The sequence below is a fragment of the Pan paniscus genome, chromosome 15, assembly GCF_029289425.2.
Source record: "Pan paniscus chromosome 15, NHGRI_mPanPan1-v2.0_pri, whole genome shotgun sequence".
NCBI classification, from domain to species: Eukaryota; Metazoa; Chordata; class Mammalia; order Primates; family Hominidae; genus Pan; species Pan paniscus.
In genome coordinates this window covers 22,003,306-22,024,508 of record NC_073264.2, presented here as the reverse complement: position 1 = coordinate 22,024,508, position 21,203 = coordinate 22,003,306, and the positions used below count along the sequence as shown (strand labels likewise).

Genomic DNA, 21,203 nt, shown 5'->3' with positions numbered 1-21,203 from the left:
AAACCTGTATGTAAGAAGCTAAAAAAAGAAGTGATTTTAGCTAAAAGCTAGTCTCAAACCTGACCCCATGGGGAGCTCTAAAACATGACTGATGCCATAAGATTGAGGCAAGAGGTCTAAGTTCTTACACATCCATATCAGCCAGTCATTGGCTATGGGCTACCCCTGGGGAAGGACATAACCTCTTAGACATTGTCAACAAGGCGGCCCCCATAGGCTGGAGGCTATGCTCTGGAGAAGAGTGCACCTGTGAATTCTTGACAGAGAACACTCAGCAGCTGCGGGATGGCTGCACCTCCCTGGTAAGGGAGGTCTATATGTATCAACTGTTCTCAACCTTACAAATATATTATTTTAACCCCAGTCTTCTAATACAGTTGCTTGCTGTATGTTTGGTCCTTAGCAAGACCAGCTTTCCAGAGCAGTGCCCAGGGCTGGCTCTAATCACATCACCTTCCTTCTTCCTATCACAATTATCCCCTCTGGATCTCATTTGTGGATATGTTGCAAAGCCTGTTTCTTTTGTTTTGTTTTGTTTTGTTTTAATGACTGTATACCCAGTAAGTAGGTAGCACAGTGCCAAACGCATGCAAAAGCATTCATAGAATAAGGCCTATTTTGCTTTTTTCTTTTCTTGTTGTCACCTTATAAATGTGCCGAAGATCCCATTTTTTGAAGTTAATAATTTTATATACTTGTGTATAGGGATATGCAATAAGTTTATAAGGATATAATTCCAAACACTAACCTCATGCTAGTGCTGGAGAGCTGACATTTTCAAACACTGGGGCATCCCAGTACCTCCTGAAATCCTATTTCCATAGGTAATGGACTATTATGTCTCAACATGAGACTCACATTTCCCTCATTGCCTCTGTTGCTTAGCCTTAATATTACCATTTTCCTCTTCCCCTTACGTTTCCCCTAAATCCAAACTTAACTGGGTTTCTGAATCATAATTCTTATAAAGAATCAGCCCAGCTGCTCCTGGAAGTGACGTCTCTGGGATGTGAATCACTTTCTGAAAACAAACTGGAGCCCAGTGCAAAAATGTGAAGAGGAGAGAAAGGCAGGTCTCTGCGTAGGATACAGGAAATGGAGGCAGGAACATCAACAAATTCCACGCTAAATCAAAGCATTGCTGAAAATGACAGAAACTCTGTGCCCTGGAGTTCCTTTTGACCCCACCAGCAATGAATCTCTGCTGGATAACGTAACTTCATTTCATGGGAAAGAGAGGCTTGAAAAGAACCAACTGAGGCTACCCTGCTTGGTAGACTGAGCACTTGAGGAAGGCGAGGAGATGACATCTTGTCGAGAGCCTAATAAGGACATAACACATGAGACATTACCTTGGATACAGCCACAACCAGAGCTGCCTCTACTGTGTGTGGCCCTGGCTAAATTTTTTTGGGGGTAAGGGTGAGGAAGAGGGCCCTATCTATATAAACAGTTTCATGTTTAAATATATTACAAAATTTATGAGCCCAAGTGAAGTATCATGATTTGTCAATGAAGTTTTAGAATAATGAGAAAAGAAGAGATACTATATATTTCTTTATTGTCCCATCAATGTATATGGAGATTCTTCGGGGTGTCCAGATATCATCTCTTCCTGTTAGATCTAGGAATCATTTCTTCACGCTTCTTACTGTCAAATGCACCATTCTTGAATATTTCACATCTACAACCTCAAGAAAAAAGTGTATCACACTGCTACAGCTCTTCGAAACCTATTTAAATTGAAACAATTTGTATCTTCTTGCCTCTGTAGTTTCCTAATGCCATTTAATGTCAGTTATAATGTTACTCATGACAGGGAATTATCCAGTTTATGGCCTAAATACCAACTTCCAATGACTCTCTCAAAGGTTACTTTATTACTTTACGTTGTTGGTGATGATCACAAATGCAAGTCTTATCCAGAATATGCAAGAAAATGAGAATGATAATTAATTTTCAGGCCATGTAGAATTTGCCATTTGGAGTTTTGTAGTATAAACATAAAACATATCTTCCAATCATATTTTCTCTTGAACTCTTTAAGCTGTAATTACTGCATTCCTAGAACGTGACCTCTTTTACAACTAACCACATTCCTACCTTCCACGTATTGCTACTAGCAAGAGACCCGTGGGCAGAGTGAAAAAAGCATCCTGTTCATGCAAGGAGTGATTATCCTTCATCTTGCACAGATTAAGACCAACCCAGGAGAGCATGTTATCACCCACCAGTTGGAGGCAAGAGAGAACATTGACAGGAAATGCCCCATTGGGGCTAGGAGCGGTGGCTTATGCCTGTGATCTCTGCTCACTGTAACCTCCCTCTCCCAGGTCCAAGCAAATCTCCTGCCTCAGCCTCCCAAGTAGCTGGGATTACATGTGCCTGCCACCACGCCCAGCTTTTTTTTTTTTTTTTTTTTGTATTTTTAGTAAAGATGGGGTTTCACCATGTTAGCTAGCCTGGTCTCGAACTTCTGACCTCAGGTGATCCACCCGCCTCGGCCTCCCAAAGTGTTGGGATTACAGGCATAAGCCACCACGCCTGACCAAGTCCCAGAACTCTTTTGCGGCACCTAGTTGACCCCACACATGGCAGTGGGGAGACAGTGCTCCAAAGGGGAGAAATGGGACCCGGGCCCACACCAGTCCTAGTCTAAGCTCAGAGCACCGTACCCACATGGCACTGCTGGCCTCAGCCAGTCCCAGATACTGTAGTGGGGTAACTTCCCGTATGGAAGGCACTCCAAAGTGTAGGGGACCCTTGAGGGCAGTGGCCCTGCTCGCTCAAGTCTAAGGACTCTACTAGCCCTAGAATATAAATTTTGTGGCCATCCAAGGAATGAAATTTTAAAAATCCTATAAGATCCCATATGTCCACATACTGCCAACACACCTGAAACTCAAACCTGTGCTGATGGTATTGCACTTCGTGTCATAGTGCTGCTTCCAGAAGGACTCCGTGAAAATACTATGTGCTGTCTGTGGGCAGTGAGCCCTGCAGCATCACCACCAAATGCAGCTGCCATTCATTGAACCCTACCATGGGCTGTTTAATCTCATCTAATCCTCACTGCCACCCTATAAAGTAGTTATGATCATTTTCTCATTTTACTGATAAGAAACCTCAGATTCTGAGAGCTGAGGGCAATTCCCATAGTCACAGCTGCCTTTTTTTTGAATGGCGGAGCTGAGATATTCTCATGTTTTTCCCAAGAATTGGTTCTTTTCTCCTACATCACACCACATCATATTAGTTAATAACCTGAGAAGTTCAACATCTTTATTAACAGTTTTGAAACATTAATTCACAGGAAAACTGGTAGGCTCCAAGATGCTGGACCCCACCTGATGTCTAGGCTCCAACTCAGACTAATTAAACCAATATTGCTAGAAGAGGGCCCTGTAATTTTCTTTAATTAAAAAAATTTTAAACTCCCCAAGGTAATGTTTTGTTGTTGTTGTTTGTTTGTTTGCTTGTTTTGAGACAGAGTCTTGCTCTGTCACCCAGGCTGGAGTGTAATGGCATGATCTTGGCTCACTGCAACCTCTACCTCCCAGGTTCAAGTGATTCTCCTTTCTCAGCTTCCCAAGTAGCTGGGACTATAGGCTTGCACCACCATGCCGGGCTAATTTTTGTATTTTTAGTAGAGATGGGGTTTTGCCATGTTGGCCAGGCTGGTCTTGAACTCTTGACCTCAGGTGATCCACCTGCCTCAGCCTCCCAAAGTACTGGGATTACAGGCGTGAGCCACCATGCCTGGACAGTAATGTTAATAAGCAGCAAAGCTCAGAACAACTTAAAAAAAATTTTTTTTTGACACAGGGTCTCACTCTGTCACCTAGGCTGGAGTGCAGTGGTGCAATCATAGCGCACTACATCCTTAATCTCTGGGGCTCATGCAATCCTCACACCTTAGCCTAATCCAAATAGCTAGGATTACAGGCATGTGCCACCACGCCTGGCTAATTTTTCTATTTTTTGTAGAGATGAGCTCTCCCTATGTTGCCCAGGCTGGTCTTGAACTCCTGGGCTCAAGTGTTCTTCCCACCTCAGCCTCCCAAAGTGTTAGGATTACAGGCATAAGCCACCACACCTGGCCAAAAACTTGTACAGAGTGTTTTGAAGACAATATTTGAGTGTCTTCCAAACAGTAGAGGAGACATCCCTTGGCCAATAGGTAGATAGTCATTGATTAATAAACGTGTCAATGAAGAATATAGAAGAAACTTATAATACAGATCCTTCCACAAAGGTGCTAGTGGCCTAACTAGGATCATATCCAGTATACTCAAATTAATTAAGGCTAATTAAATAGTATATATAGATCCCACAATTTCTTACTTGAAACTTTTGGGGCCAATGCATTTTGGCCAACATTTTCAGATTTTAAAAAGCACTATTGTATGTTAATGTGTGTATGTTTATATCATATATAACTAACACACTCTTAGAAGGGCCTACTCATAACAAAACACAGTGATATTTCCACAGTGAAATATGTAATGGTCACATAGCATAAATAAACAAGACAAATAGCCTCACATTGTCAATCTAGTCAGGTGTCATATCTAAATGAGTTTTGGGGCCACTTTGAAAAAACTTTCCATTTTCAGAGCTTCAGAGATTTGGGTACTGTAGATAAGGGACTGGGATCTGTCATATGGGCTCAACATAGATCCTGGAAGTGTAGAGAGGAAGCTACATTGGAATTAGAAGACTCGGTGAAAGTCTTGTGAATGAGGCAGAATTTGAGCTACAGTGAGTTAATTTTCTGCCCCTGGGAGGTGAGGTCCCCACAATGCCTTGTCACCCGGTTATCAGCCATGGAAGCTATATTTTCCTGCTTGAGCCACTAGATGCCTGTAGAGTATTTTGTAAATTGCTTTCCTGAGATAGTCTACGTGGTCAGATTAAACAAAAAAACAAAAACAAAAAAACAAAAACAAAACAAAACAAAAAAAAAACATGTCCGCTGAGATTTGCCCAAAATGAAGACACGGAGGAGATGAGAATGCTCATCAAACAGTGCCGGAACCCTTAGGGAGAGAAGCTGGACGGAAGCTGAAGAGGATGGAGCCACATCTGAATACTAGAGAATATAGGCTTTAATCCCTGGCTAATTCCATTCTCTTAATAATTCACTCCATACAATGGAGATCTTGCACATTTCATTCCTGAATCCTCGGTTTACCTACCAGACAGATTGCTAACATGGCCGATTTTCTCTGACACCTATTCTTCTTTCCCATCTTCCCATCCCATTTCTCATTTTTTCCCCCTTGCCTTAGATAATCTTTTGCCTCTTTCCCCAGAGAGGGATTCGCCCTCAGGAAGCATAGGAATCTGCCTTGGCTGGGTCATCACCTTTTACCACTTCATTACCACCTCTAAAACATCAGGGCAGCCCACAGATGGAGACATACCTCCTGTCCACTATTATTAGAATTCCCTGGGAGACAACACTGTTCCTAAGAGGTTATTGCTGGAAGTGAGTCAGAGGTATAAGGCATATATTGAATCAGGGATGTCTAGGAGGATACTAAAGTGGTTGCCTGTCTGTGAAAACAGGAAGGATACAGTAAACTGGAGAATAAAGAAAGAAAGAACAGGAAAATGCAAGCCAGGTCAGAGTAAAGCAAACCGTTCTTCCCTTCAGTCTCCCATTTACGTATGTCCCTGACTTGGATCTATAATAGTCTAGGAATGTGAAGCAGAGAAAAACTCCAGGGGAAGGAAATCTCAAAATTCAGTCACACGGTGAATCCTTACAGCTATGTTCTCAGATTCCTCTTCTCCCTATGCATGACTAACTACACTATTTCTCATTTGAATTTACAGGAAATAGGCTGAGGGCAGCCACTTGCATCTTCTGTGTATCCAGCCACACAGCTTCTCTTCTCCTTGATTAAGTTTGATACCTTCTCTGCTGAAATTATTCTTTCACTAACTTTCTTGTTCTTTAGAGCAATAAAGCGGAAACGATGCTAAATGAGAAAAAGACTGTCTCCCATCCCATTCATCCCACATCTACTGGGCACCTAATATGAGCACTATTCTGCTTCTGGACATAATTCAAAAAAGATTTATCACTCTCTCTTTCTCTTTCTCTCTTTTCCTCTCTCTTTTTCTCATTCTCTTGACCCACCCCCCTCTAACTCCCTGTGCCAGACTCTGACTATAGGACGAACATCTGCTTGCATGACTGACTATAGGACCAACATAGCATAAGTGATCAGCATCAGCTGACTGAATCTCTAAAAGGATCCAGATAAAGAGAAGAGTGGGCCCAAAAAGAAAAAGAAGAGGAAAAGGAGAACAGAGAAAGTGAAGGAGAAAAAGAAGCAAAGGACAAAAGCAAAGGTAAGAGATGAAAACAAGAAGCAAAGCAAGGAGGCTGGTAGTAAAAGATGGGAAGAAAGAGAAAAGGGCAGCGAAGGGTCAAGAAAAAAGAGTTCTATTCTTGCTCTTCTATCTTGCTCTACAGCACCACACCACCTCCCCAGCAGACCCCCATATCTAGGCCCTAAATTTTTCCAAGCTCGGAAAAGGAAGCCTGTTCCACATGGTCCTCCAGAAGCCATTACAGATAGAATCACTTTAACTTCATCCACGATAGAGAAGTGCAGTTGTGCAAAACCCAAGAGTCTTATGTGATTGTTGTAGAGGCTCAGGGTGGGTAGCAGGGAAGAACATGGGTAAAGGATACACTAAACTCTTCCAGTCCACATCCAGAGACAAACTCAGAGCAGAGCAGAGCAGAGCAGGAAACAAATGGATGGCCAGGACTACAGTACGGACTACAGCAGCTCTTCACTTACTCCTTTCTAGGGTAAGGGAAAGGAGAGGCAGAGAGCTTAGAGATGAGCTAGGCATCATCACCTTATCCTACCATCTCTAATCCTAGGAACAAAATGCAAGTTGGGTGACCCATAGGGCAAGGAAGAATTACATCTGCATAATACCTAAGATCAGGAGAACTATATGAGAAAGAAGAAGTAAAAAAGGAAGAGGAACAGGAGAAGGTGAAGAGAAAAAAGATGATGAGTTGCTTCATTGTCCAGTTGGTAACTGGCGCTTCATGTCATTACAGGTTATAATAATGTGCTTTTTTATAACAGAAGTTAGGTAATTGCAGTTAGGAGTGACCTGGTCTGGTTTGGACAGCTCGCACAATGTCAAATCAAAAGGTCGGGAGCTTTTGTGACATTTTCCCCCCTTGAGGTCACAGGCAATGACAGGACTGTTACAGACAGCTTTGACTGTGTTTAGATCTTCATGGATGAATGCATACTGGGCTATGCAACTCTGATTGGGCTCCTTCATCTTGTGTGCCATCATATCATTGCATTCTCTATCTGTCTGGTCAAGCCTAAGATAGTCTTTGTTGCTCTGAAAGAGAGCTGAGGCTCTGAGCATCTTGTTACCCCCAACCTCATCTTCACCGAGGATGGGATCTTCTGGCCAGCCAGGTTGCACCACTTCTTTGTTGCTAAGCACCAGCGTTTCTGTGGTTTGGATGCCGTCTCCCTCCTCAGTGGCCTCAGCTTTGTCCTGTGAGTCACTGGACCAAAATTCATTGAGCGGTTGATCACTCTCCTCCAAGACTGCTGCAGCCATATGAAGTCCCAACCCCAGGCCCATCCCCAGGCCCAGCAGCAGCATCAGCAACATGAAAAAGATCTGCACCAGATTCAGCTTCATTTTGCCTGGAGAGGAAGCGGGAAATGGAAGAACGTGACTTTGAGATCAAAATTGGCTCTAGTAGAGACTGTAGTCTCACTAAGCCCTACAGCATTGTATTTGGGGTCTCCTGTGGCTTCTCCACATTACTCTACCCTCTTCAAGGCAGCGATTTCTCTTTCCATTCCCATTTCTCTTGTTCCTCCCCACCACATTCCCTGTTGCTGTGTAAAAATGTGGAAGTTTCCTCATGTTTCTTCTCTTGAAGAGTAGGGAGATGACCAAGGGAAGCAGTTCTGAGGTAATTTACATATGGGAAATCAGTGAAGAAAGTTGACATCAATTGATTCTTCTTTTTTTTTTTTTTCCTTTTGAGACAGGATCTTGCTCTGTCACCCAGATTGGAGTACAGTGGCACCATCATAGCTCACTGAAGCCTCAATCTCCCACGGTCAAGTGATCCTTCTGCTTCAGCCTCCCAAGTAGCTGGGATCACAGGCACACACTACCATGCCCAGCTCTTTTTTTTTTTTTTTTTTTTGAGACGAGTCTCGCTATGTTGCCCAGGCTGGTCTCAAACTCCTGCGGTCAATTAATCATCCCACTTTGGCCAAAGTGCTGGGATTACAAGTGTGAGCCACCATGCCCCTGACATCAATTGATTCTTAAACAGAAATTTGTGCCAAATAACCAGAGAATGATTGAGAAGACAAGCGTGTACAGTGTCACACTCTCCTTTAGGGAAATTCTTGTAGAAAGCCTTATTGTCAATATAGGACTAGATTTACCACAGAAGACCATCTCTTTATTTTTAACCCAAATTTGCTTTTGCTTATTCAAATATCTATTACTCTTCTTGTTACCCACCTTCCCCACAAAAGATAAAAAGGAATAGAAAAAGTACCACAGTCCATTCTTACTCCTAAGCTGAGGCTGGAGGGAAGATGTCCAACTTTACATCTCAGGCCCCTGCTAAAGCTACATCTTGTTAAGCCAGATTCCTTCTACTATTAAAGATCTCTTAACATCTGAGTAATCTTGCTGATTAGGTTTATACTCTCAGGGAAGAAATGGAATAAGAATGAAACCAAAGAAAATCAAACAATTGACCTGCTGGGGGTTCCCCTACTCATAAAGATTCTAAGGAGGCCAGGCTTGGTGGCTTCTGCCTATAATCCCAGCACTTTGGGAGGCCAAGGCAGGTGGATCACCTGAGGTAGGAGTTCAAGATCAGCCTGGCCAACATGGTGAAACCCCATCTCTACTAAAAATACAAAAATTAGCCGGCATGGTGCCACGCACCAGTAGTCCCAGCCACTGGGGAGGCTGAGACACGAGAATTGCTTGAACCCGTGAGAAGGCCAAGATGGTGCCACTGCACTACAGCCTGTGTGACGGAGTGAGATTCTGTCTCAAAAAAAGAAGATCCTAAGGAGAGCTGAGCGTGCATCTTTGTCTTGCTAGGCCAGTCTCATCCCCTTAACAAAGAGACACATTCCCTGCCAGAAAAAAAAAATTGCTATGAAGAACATTATTGAGGCAATTGATAAAATTATGATCTCTGTAGTAGATAAGAGTATTATGGCACTCCCCCTTATCCACAGGGAATATGTTCCAAGACCCCAGTGAATGTCTAAAGCCGTATATGTACTGTTCTCTTCCTATACATACATATCTACATAAGTTTAATTTATAAATTAGTAATATATATTAACAACAACTAATAAAATAGAATAATTATAACAATATACTGTTCAAAATTTGCAGATAAAAGATTCTCTTACTGTAGATTTTACCAATTGCAGCATATTTTTCCCCCGTTTCCTTATTAAGTTGAGACACTTTCACCTTTTCACTCAAACGGAGCACTTTACGGGTTCTTTTTGACATGTCTGAATTGCCAGCATCATCATTCTTGCACTTTGGGGCTATTACTAGGTAAAATAAGGGTTATGTGAACACAGGCGCTGAGATACTGTGACGGTGCATCTGATATTGGCTACTAAGTAGCTAATGGGTGGGTGGTGTCCACAACATGGACACGCTGGACAAAGGGATGGTTCACATCCCAGGCAGGATGGAGTGAGACGGTGAGAGATTTCATCACATTACTCAGAACAGCATGCAACATTAAATTATGAATTGTTTATTTCTAGAATTTGCCATTTAATATTTTCAGACCGTTGTTGACCATGGGTAACTGAAACTTTGGGTAGGGAGAATCACTGTATATATGTGTTTGATATACTGAATGTAAAACTGTACCCTGATTGTTTAAGAAAATATCCTTCTTCTTAGGAGATGCACACTGAAATATTAAGCAGGAAAAGAGCACAACATATGCAACATACTCTCAAATGCTTCAGAATATAGATATATGGATATGTATACATGTGTGTGTTTACAGAGAGAGAAAGAAAATGATAAAAAATAAATAGGGGAGCCTGGGCGCAGTGGCTCATGCCTGCAATTCCAGTGCTTTGAGAGACCGAGGCAGGCGGATCACTTGAGTCCCGGAGTTTGAGACCAGCCTGGGCAACATGGTGAAACCCCATCTCTACAAAAAATACGAAAAAATTAGCCTGGCATGGTGGCGTGTGTCTTCAGTTCTAGCTACCAGGCAGGCTGAGGTGGGAGGATGGTTGGAGCCCAGGAAGTTGAGGCTGCAGTGAGCCATGATCCAACTGCTACACCCCAGCCTGGGCAACCGGAGTGAGAATCTATCTCTAAATAAATAAATAATAAATAAAGGAAGTTTAAAAAAATAATGTACCTGGATAAAGAATATTCATGAGTTCCCTGAATTATTATCACATTTGTTTGTAAAGTTGAAAATTTATTTAAAAATTATTTATTTTAAAAAACAGAGAGAACCTCCATGTTGTTCCTTGAGGCACCCAACACCTCTGTGACTTACCTACATACATAAGCAGCTGCAGAGATTCTTGTGTCCTCTCGTTCCCCAAGTTCTTCCCTCCCAGGGTTTCCTTCTTCGTGAGCAGTGCCCTGGCTGCTAGTCTGAAGAAAAATGGTTATCTTCTGGTGGTCCACTTGCTCTTAAACACACACTTACTTCCTAAACCCACTCACTGTTTCACTTCCTCCGCCTAGCACTGAACAAACACACTCAGCCAATTCTTTCTGTTCCCACAAACACTTTGAAGTGAGGCTATTTGGGCACTGAGACAGATCCAGACATCCAAGACAGGAAATATCTCCAGCCTGGGAAACTGCAGACAGTTTTGTTTCATGGATCAATTGTTCTGCTCCTGAGTTACACCCACTATCCTGTGGTTTATGCAGCCTGACCTTGTGCATGAATCTCAAGTTTAGTCTTTTCTTATATTTGCCACATGTACTTCCTTTAATCCTCTCCTATAATTTCTGCAGTGTCAAGATCTTTGGCCTTTATTTGGCCATCTCTCCAACATGATTATTACTTTACAAGTGTATTATGACAAGATTTAGAGTATTTGAGACAATCATGAGTTTTCACATATCTTTACCTATAACTTTATCCAGTTTTCCACTCTCTACTCCCTCTTTCCATTCCCCTAGCCAATAACCATATTCCCATAAGAATATCTGGATTTTGCAAATCTGATCATTTAGCCCTAGATAGGAGACTATCCAAAGCAGCACTATCATTATCAGTCCCTATACTCTGGGTGAATAAAACCAGGAAGGGTTACAATGTTGATCCTAAGGTTCACTTCTTTAGCTGAAATTGACATTCTGAGATAATATTTTTAAAATCACTCTGGAGACTGTTAAGGCACTATAAAAATCATCTGTAGACATAAACACGATCTTTTAAGAAGATGTTTTCCTAAACTGTGGTATAAAAAAATAAAAGAAAAATAAAAGAAGATGTTTTCCTTAGTCCTTCAGGCAGAAGTTTTCAAATGGTGGTCCAGGAGCCACTTCTGTGATTTACAAAGTCTACTGGGCTGACTTTTTGCAGTGCCGGTGTTTATAATTTGCAATAAGAGCAATGACACCGACTACCAGTATTGAGCACTTCCTTTTGCAAGGCACTGACTGTATTTCACCCTCACATTTGCTTGTGCTATCCCTCTTTGGTGTCTATTCTGCCCATTTATTCTGGTGAGGTCTATTTGCAATGTGAAGAGAAAATCAAGAATTCTCTGCTGAGCCCAGCAGCAGTCTAAGGTCAGCAGGGGTAATGTATTCAACAACCATGCATCACCTGCTTCTTTGTAACTAAAGAGTTTTGTTACTACTAGAGATCATTTGAAATTAACCTTTAATTAAATACAAAGAAAGAACCTAAGTCTGTGTAAGTATAACCTTTAGACTGGACAGGTTTTTAATTTTCATTTTTATTTCTTTTTCTAGGCTACAGTTTTCTCGTCTTCTAAATTTGAATCGTTCTTGGACATAAAGTGGTTTATAATACTAAAAAATTTTTTTAAATAAAAAATGAATAAATTTGGATAATAGTAGCACTTACTTCACAGGGCTGTTGTAAATATTATATAAGACACTGCATGTAAAAGGCTAAATGTATTAGTTGTTGTTGTTATTGCTCTTACATAGCAATTACCAACACATGCTCATTACCCACCCAATCAATATCATTTTCCTGTTTAGAAATAGCACATACTAAGGACCGTAGCTACCAACACTGCTCACTGTATCTTCTAGAAGAGTCAACCAGTATCCTGGAATCTCACAGAAGGAATTATGAGATGGCTGATATAAGATGACCCTCATTTCACCAACAAAGAAGTGGCTCAAGTAATTTAATGTCCCAAATGCTACAGATAACTAATAGCAGCTCTGATACTAAAACCCCTGGCTTATAGTTAAGAAAAATTTATGATAAATAAATAGATGGTGGATAAATGATAGGTAGATAGATAGACAGACAGATAGATAGGTGTAAAGAGATAGGAGTAGAAAAGATTGATGTTAAAACTGAACCCTACAATTCTCCCAGCTTATTTCCTAGAAAGAGTTTTCAGGCTGTGGCACAGAGAGGGAGACCCAGGCAGAGTCTGCCAGTCTTCCTGAGCTGAGGAGATAAAACTGGGGGTCCAAGGAAGCCAAGGCAACTGGAGTTCACAGAGCACAGTACCAGAGAGGGCAGAATTGCAGACAGAACTTCAGAGATCTGGAGTGACGAGATGTCACTGCACATCCATCAGAATGGCTAAAAGAATAAATAGCGCAAATAACAACTGCCGGCAAGGAGGCAGAGAAACTGGGTACACGCATACATTAATGGTGAAAATATAAATGTTATGGCCACTCTGTAAAACAGTTTGTCAGATTCCTTTTTTTACTGATACATAATAGTTGTACCTATTTGTGGGGTTTTGATACATTCATACAATGTTCGATAATCAAATCAGAGTAATTGGGATATCCATTACCTCAAGCATTTATCATGTCTTTGTGTTGAGAACATTCCAAATCTTCTAATCATTTTGAAATATACAATAAATTATTGATAACTATGGTCATCCTGCTGTGCTATTGAACACTGTAACTTATTCCTTCTGTCTAACTGTGTATGCTTACCATACAACCCAGCAATTGCACTCCTTGGCATTTAACCCAGAGAAATGAAAACATATGTTCACATAAAAACCTGTCCAGAAATAAAATAGCAGTTTTCTTCATAATATTCAAAACCTGGAAGCCATCCAAATGTTCTTCAATGGGTGACGCATTAAGCAAACCATGGTACATGTACCATGGAATATGACTCAGCAGTAAAAAGGAATGAACTATTGATACACACAATAAATTAGATACATCTCAAGGGCATTATGCTAAATGAAAAAAATGTATCATCAAGCAGCCATGTACTGTATGATTCCATTTACATAACATGGAGAACAGATTCATAGTTGCAGGGTCAAGGATCATGGGGATAGGGATATACGCGTGACTACAAAGAGGTATCACCAGGGAGATCCTTGTGGTGATGGAATAGTTCTGTATCTTGATTGCAGTGGTGGTTACAGGAATAAACACATAATAAAATGACTTGTAACTACACACACACACACACACACACACACACCACACTAATGTTTATTTCCTGGTTTTGATATTGTACTCTTTAAGTGAGATATAACCACTGGGGAAAACTGTTGACAGGTACATGGGGACTCTCTGTACCATCTTTGCAACTTTCTGTGAATCTATAATTATTTCAAAATAAAAAGTTTTTCAAAATGTTAATGCTCATTATAGAAGTTTTATGTAATAGTATATAGAAACACACAAATACACACACAAGACCCTCATCCTACTGTTATTTACACGTTGGTGTGTATCTTTGCAATCTTCCTCCACCCAACTCAACCCCATGTTGACGTTAAGTTTAACATGTCTATAGAAACTACAAGTTGGCTGGGCATGGTGGCTCAGGCCTGTAATCCCAACACTTTGGGAGGCCAAGGCAGGCAGATCACCTGAGATCAGGAGTTCAAGACCTGCCTGGCCAACATGGTGAAACCCCGTCTCTACTAAAAATACAAAAATTAGCTGGCTTGGTGGAGGGCACCTGTAATCCCAGCTACTTGGAGGCTGAGACAGAAGAATCGCTTGAACCCGGGAGATGGAGTTTGCAGTGAGCCGAGACCGTATCATTGCACTCCAGCCTGGGCAAGAAAAGCAAAACTCCACTCCGTCTCAAAAAAGAAAAGAAAAGAAAAGAAAAAAACCCTGCAAGTTGAAATGTCAAGTGGTACTCGGACATAGTGGATACAGCAATCCGGAGTTCAGAAGAGTCTAGTCTGGAAATATAAATTTGAGACATAAAGACACATAAAGGCATATGGTTATGTATCTAAAGACATGAGACTGGATGACAGTGTCAAGAGATTTTTTTTTAACTTTGTTTTGTTGTTTTTAAGATGGAAATAATAGCTTGTTTGTTGATAGTAAAGACACAGTAGAGAGGAAAAGCGTAATGCAGGAGTGAAAGAAAATATTTGTTAGAGCAATAGTTTGAGTGCTAAGACTGAGAATAGATCTCCTAGGTTTATGTGTGTAAATGTGTTATGTTATCTATGAATTACACTTCAGGATAGTAAAAGGGAAACAACATGTTTGCTATGAAAGGTTGGATCTGGTAACGTGGTTGAGAACCAGCGGTTTGAAAGAATCAATAATGGGTAGTGTCTCGCTACACTGTGCACACATGAGTTTTTCCTTAATTCTGCAATTGCAGCTGCTCCAGTTGACTGGATATAAGAATCCAGCTCAGCTGTGGGATGGAGGCTTTCCAGGTATGAGGTCTCTCTTGGGATGCGAGACATGGGAACAGCAGAAGGGAAGGAATACTGAACAATGCTTTTCTAATAAGGAATTAATCTCTGTTGTGGGTCCCAAAGAAGCCATCATCTTTTTTCCTACGGTTTTTGTCATTCACATGCCCACCAGATAAACAAAGTCTGTGGTGGGAGAGGGGGCACTTTTTCAGAAACTGCCATGTTATTTGAGATGACCCAATATCTAAGCACGGTCTTCCATCAGGATCCCAGAGTGCTCAATTGTGTGCAGATCATAGCGTCAGTCTACCCACCAAACACAGAGGGACCTAGCCTATTAAACAACTTCCTAGAAAAGGCTTTCTTATGATATTATGTAGTATAATTCTTCTTACAGAAACATTTCTGAAGATTATGCTTTGCTTAAGGGTAGCCAGCAAAGGGGGTAAATAGAAACGAAAACCTAACTTATACTCTGTAAACAAACTGTACAAACTAGCGCTGAGTTGACTTCACCAGGAGGAAGAGCCTTTCTTCTCATTCATATAAAAGTGCTGTTTGGGCTTTCTGGGGACCTAAACAGATGGCGCTACATTTTAGTTCATTTTCACATAAGTAACCTCATGTGATCCTCACAACTTCCCCACCAAGTAAGAAGGTCTCCCCACCAAGTAAGAAGGTCTCAAATTACTTCTTTGGTTTTACAATAAAACTGAGGCCTCAAGCTGTTAAGTGACTCGCCTGAGGCCACATAGGTGGCGGGTGGCAGAACAGGAATGAGGCCCTGACCTGCTGACTTCCACCCATTGTTTTTTCTTTTTTAGCATCTGCCTAGACCATGATAATGTGTTCCAGGTGAAATCATTTCCTCATGGACCTAGAGAACAATTGGTTACCAGTGATTCCGAAAACAATCTTGAATATATAAGATAGGTATTTTTAGTTATTATTAAGAATCACAATTCACATTTGTAAAATGAACTACACAAACCTGCTCACAATCTATAGAACCCAACCCTTCTTAGTCTGCCTGCTACTTTATTCTTATGATCCTTGTTCCCCCTCTCTAATCATTGTAGTTCTCTGATCTAGATTTCTACCTATTCAGGCCCTGCATAGCCATGGGTTCAGTCCATGGATTGATCTCTGGGGGAGTAACCACATTATGTCTTGTTCTTTCTAACTGAGTGATTTGGGCAGCTTCTGCAATCTTGGAAGAGTTTTGCTAATAACATATGAACCGTTAAACAAACCACAACCACTCTGGTGCAACAGAAACTTCCAGAACCAACAGTCTACAAAAGGAGCTCCCCAAAATCACATCTAACCTATGAATCACTCCTGCCAAGAAGTTCTTTGTTTTTTCACAGCCTATACCTCTGCTAGAAAAGATGCCAGCTCTCTGATATTCTGGGTGTCATCCTCGATAAAAATCATGCTCAGGCCGGGTGCAGTGGCTCACTCAGCCTGTAACCCCAGCACTTTGGGAGGCTGAGGCAGGTGGATCACTTGAGCACAGGAGTTTGAGACCAGCCTAGGCAACATGGAAAGGCCCTGTTTCTACTAAAAATACAAAAACTAGCTGGGTGTGGTGGTGCGTGCCTGTAGTCCCAGCTACTTTGGAGGCTGAGGTGAGAAGATCACCTGAGCCCAGAGTGTTGAGGCTGCAGTGAGCCGATATCACGCCGCTGTACTCCGGCCTGGGCAACAGAATGTCTCAAAAAAAAAAAAAAAAAATTCAAACATTTTTATCAGTGTTAAGTAATATTCACTGTCTTCTTTGAAATAGGCTTAATCATTATCTTTAGAGATATTTCATCTAAAAATTATTGGAGATGACTTTATTATCTGGTTGTATATGTCGAAGAAATAACCAAATTTCTTTGTAAATTGCATTTTTTTTTTTTTTTTTTTTTTTTTTGAGACGGAGTCTCGCTGTCGCCCAGGCTGGATTGCAGTGGCGCGATCTCGGCTCACTGCAGGCTCCGCCCCCTGGGTTCACGCCATTCTCCTGCCTCAGCCTCCCGAGTAACTGGGACTACAGGCACCCGCTACCATGCCGGGCTAATTTTTTTGTATTTTTAGTAGAGACGGGGTTTCACCATGTTAGCCAGGATGGTCTTGATCTCCTGACCTAGTGATCCGCCCGCCTCGGCTTCCCAAAGTGCTGGGATTACAGGCGTGAGCCACCGCGCCCGGCCTGTAAGTTGCATTATTCTTATCATGAGCCTGCATAACCTTTCACATTTGAAAATTATTGGTAATAAACTAACCACAGTCATTTTAAAGCTCTGTCACCTACAGATAGTTTTTGCTCTACTCTAATGTTTGCCTAAAGGCTCTGCTATAAATTACAGGCCACAATTTGTGTCTTCAATAAAGAAGGACAGTCTCAAAGCCTCATGAAAAACGATTGTACCAGATATTTCAAACTATTAATACTTCAAAGCATATACTTGGCTATAGGCTTTTGACGTAACATCATTTAGACAATTTTTAGATCAGGCTGGGTGCAGTGGCTCACGCCTGTAATCCCAACACTCTGGGAGGCCAAGGCAGGTGGATCACCTGAGATCAGGAGTTTGAGATCAGCCTGGCCAACATGACAAAGCCCTGTCTATACTAAAAATACAAAAAAAATTAGCCGGGAGTGGTGGCGGGGGGCCTGTAATCCCAGCTACTTGGGAGGCTGAGGCAGGAGAATCACTTGAACCTGGGAGGTGGAGGTTGCAGAGAATAGAGATCGCACCACTGCACTCGAGCCTAGGTGACAAAGCCAGTCTCCATCTCAAAAAAAAAAAAAATTTTTTTTATATCAAACCTGTGGACTGACTCCAGATTTCCAAAACTCATTTTAGTTTTTTTATTAAAAAAAAAACCTCTTCATGACAGCTAACTCAAGTTTCAACAGAATAAGAATTAATTATGTAAAACTGAATGAACTTATAAAGAAACGTTGTAGTTATTTGTTGGGAATATTGTTTTAAAGTTCTGCTTTAATGTTGATGTTGTTTTAATGTTCTATTCTGAACATATAAACAAGGTTTTTTTCCTTTCTTCTTAAAATCTCTCTAATTCATAAGTTAGTAGCTTTTGAAAATTAAAATATTTATCAAAAATAAAGATTTTTAAATGATATCTGATTCTTCCTGACCCACATACTCCAACTAAGGATTCAGAAACTCTTACCTCCTTTCCTACTTTTTATAACAGTATAGTTATCTGAATAGGTTCAGCAAGAATCTTTTTTCTTTTTTGCCAGGATATAACAGAAAAACAGTTACACAACCAAGGTGTGGGCCAGAATGTCACTTTTGAGAATGGTGCTCCTTTAATCAGCTTTGATGAGCCAATGCCTACAAAATCCTCTCAGAAAAACCCACCTGGGATCTGGCTTACAGAGTCCCAGTCTTGCAGGAGGTGAGGAGGTCACTTCCTAGTTCTTGGTTCCTTACCTTCTTGGCAGGTAAGAAACTTCAAGAAAATATGAGAACCTTGAGAAGAAAGAAATTCATCCAAATGTATAGGTACTGTGGGTAAAAATCTAGTGGAAAGAGATTCTTGAGCTTGGTTTTTCTAACCTCACAACAGCAAATAATAGAGGCTTTTAAAAGTCAGTCTGAGATTTCTTAAGGAAACTTCTAGAAAGAAGTTCATTCTGTGGCCTTGTGAATAGTATATGGCTCTAGATTTACGAAGCAAACTTAAGAAGGCCTATATGGTAAATAAAACTCTTCCACCTGTGGAAATAATCAGGCCAAACCGTCAGGATTGCCCTTTTACTTATCTTCCATCACACTGAGCTGAGAGCTTCCTATGCCATCTCTCTTCTTGTCCTCAGTGCCAAGCAAAGTGTGTGGAACAATGAAGGTAGTCAACAACATTTATGAGAAGAATAAATATCAGGTTGTGAAATAGCTTTCGCACCTGATTCCAACTGTGAGGCAGCAATGGAGAGCCAGGGAGGCAGGCAGAGGCACTGGACTCATCAAGCTTGGTTTCCTCTGCCCAGCCTCAAGTTGTACCATGGGGAGACAGAGACTCCATTAAAAATAAACTCACAATTAACTTTAAAATACTGCAGCAATAAACAAATAAGTAAAAATAACAAAATAAGGAGAAGAGATGAAACAAGATGGGCAAAATGTTGATTACTGTTGAAGTTGCATGTAATGGGCACTTGGGGATTAAATCATGTTTCTTTCTAATTTCAGTGCATGTTTAAAAATCTCCATAATGGAAAGGAAAAGAAAGGAAAGGAAAAGGAAGGGAAAGGTAAAGGAAAGGAAAAGGAAGGGAAAGGAAGGGAGGGGAGAGCAGGGGAGAGGAAGGAAGAGGAGGGGAGGAAAGGGAAAGGGAAAGGGAGGGGAAGGGAGGGAAAAGGGAGAAGCGGGGAGGGGAGTGGAGGGGAAGGAAGGGAAGGGAGAAAGGAAAGAAAAGAAAAGAAGAAAAGAAAAGGAATGGAAAGGGGAAAGGACAGAAAAGAGGAAAGGAGAAAGGAAAGGAAAAAGGAATGGAAAAAAAGAAAGAATGGGAAAGGAAAGGAAACTTGAAGGGGAAGGAAATTACAAAAAGGAAGTCTGCTGGCTTTGTAAGGAAGGGGGTAATGAGTAAGTTCAGGCAGTTTTGTTTCATTTTGGGTATTTGCACCAGTATTCGAGGTGTCCTAATCATTCATCTTGAATAAAGACCAGATGAAGCCAAACCTGCTGGGTTACTTTCCCAGGAAATTGGGCACTGTAAATCACAAAATGTTTATGATTGAGGAATGAGTTGATGGAAAAAGGCATTCTTAGTTTAAAAATGGGTTTCTTGGATGGCATGGTGGCTCACACCTGTAATCCCAGCACTTCAGGAGGCCAAGGCAGGTAGATTGCTTGATCTCAGGAGTTCAAACCAGCCATGGGCAATGTCAGGCCTCTGAGCCCAAGCTTGCACGTGTAAGTATCTGGATGGCCTGAAGCAACTGAAGAATCACAAAAGAAGTGAAAACAGTCGGTTCCTTCCTTAACTGATGACATTACCTTGTGAAATTCCTTCTCCTGGCTCAGAAGCTCCCCTACTGAGCACCTTGTGACCCCCACCCCTGCCCACCAGAGAACAATCCCCTTTGACTGTAATTTTCCACTACCTACCCAAATCCTATAAAACAGCCCCACCCCATCTCCCTTTGCTGACTCCTTTTTTGGACTCAGTCCGCCTGCACCCAGGTGATTAAAAAGCTTTATTGCTCACACAAAGTCTGTTGGTGGTCTCCTCACATGGACACACGTGACAGGCTACATGGTAGAACCCTATCTCTATAAAAAAATAAAAATAAAAATTAGCTGGGCATGGAGACTGAGGTGAGAGAATCCAGAGGATCAAAGAGGATTGAGTCAAGGAGGTGGAGGCTACAGTGAGCCAAGATCGCACCACTGCACTCCAGCCTGGGCGACAAGAGTGAAATTCTGTCTCAAAAAAAAAGGTGGGTGGGAGGGTTTCTTGTGGTGGTGAAGGTGTAAGCAAATAAATACATAAAAATAAAAATGGGTTTCACTTTAAAGATAATACTACACTCATAAATTATTGCTGAAATCAATAGTTACACCGGAGAATAACAATACTAATAGCCTGTCACAACTTGATCACAAGCCTTTATAATAAAGTAAACTATTCTTTTTTTTTTTTTTTTGAGACGGAGTCTGGCTCTGTTGCCCACACTGAAGTGCAGTGGCGCAATCTTGGTTCACTGCAAGCTCTGCCACCCGGATTCACGCCATTCTCCTGCCTCAGCCTCCCGAGTAGCTGGGACTACAGGTGCCCACCACCAAGCCCGGCTAATTTTTTGTATTTTTAGTGGAGATGGGGTTTCACCATGTTAGCCAGGATGGTCTTGATCTCCTGACCTCGTGATATGCCCACCTCGGCCTCCCAAAGTAAACTATTCTTAACCTTAATATCCTGTATAAGCAAGCATTACATTTAAAGTAGGGGCATTCCTCCTCTTGCTCTCTGAGGATGCCCTACTTTGTAATAGAGTAGTTTCTAATGAACTGTTTTAACTATACTGTACTCTGTGCCCTGTCCTTAATTCTTTCCTGCTCAAGATCGAAGAACTTGCTCTTGAGGTTTGGAACAGGAATCCTTTTCCAGTAAAACCAGTAGTTTAAACCACTCCCTGCTCCACGTCTGACTTCCTCTTTTGTTTTGAGAGAGGATCTGCAAGACACTAGCAGTTTTGAGGAAGAGTGAGCCCTAGGGAGGGAAATGCTCAGCGGCTCTGTGCTA

General features: G+C 41.5%; 1 protein-coding gene across 1 annotated transcript; it reads right to left on the bottom strand.

Moving 5' to 3' along the window:
- Positions 1 to 1,583: 1,583 nt before the first annotated feature.
- On the bottom strand, positions 1,584 to 10,769 carry RNASE10 (ribonuclease A family member 10 (inactive)). Its single transcript, XM_008964117.4, has 2 exons — positions 10,601 to 10,769; positions 1,584 to 7,709 (listed from the first exon to the last, which is right to left on the bottom strand). Exons 1-2 carry the CDS (start codon positions 10,608 to 10,610, stop codon positions 7,054 to 7,056), a joined length of 666 nt encoding a protein of 221 aa, XP_008962365.2. The 5' UTR covers positions 10,611 to 10,769; the 3' UTR covers positions 1,584 to 7,053.
- Positions 10,770 to 21,203: the final 10,434 nt, after the last annotated feature.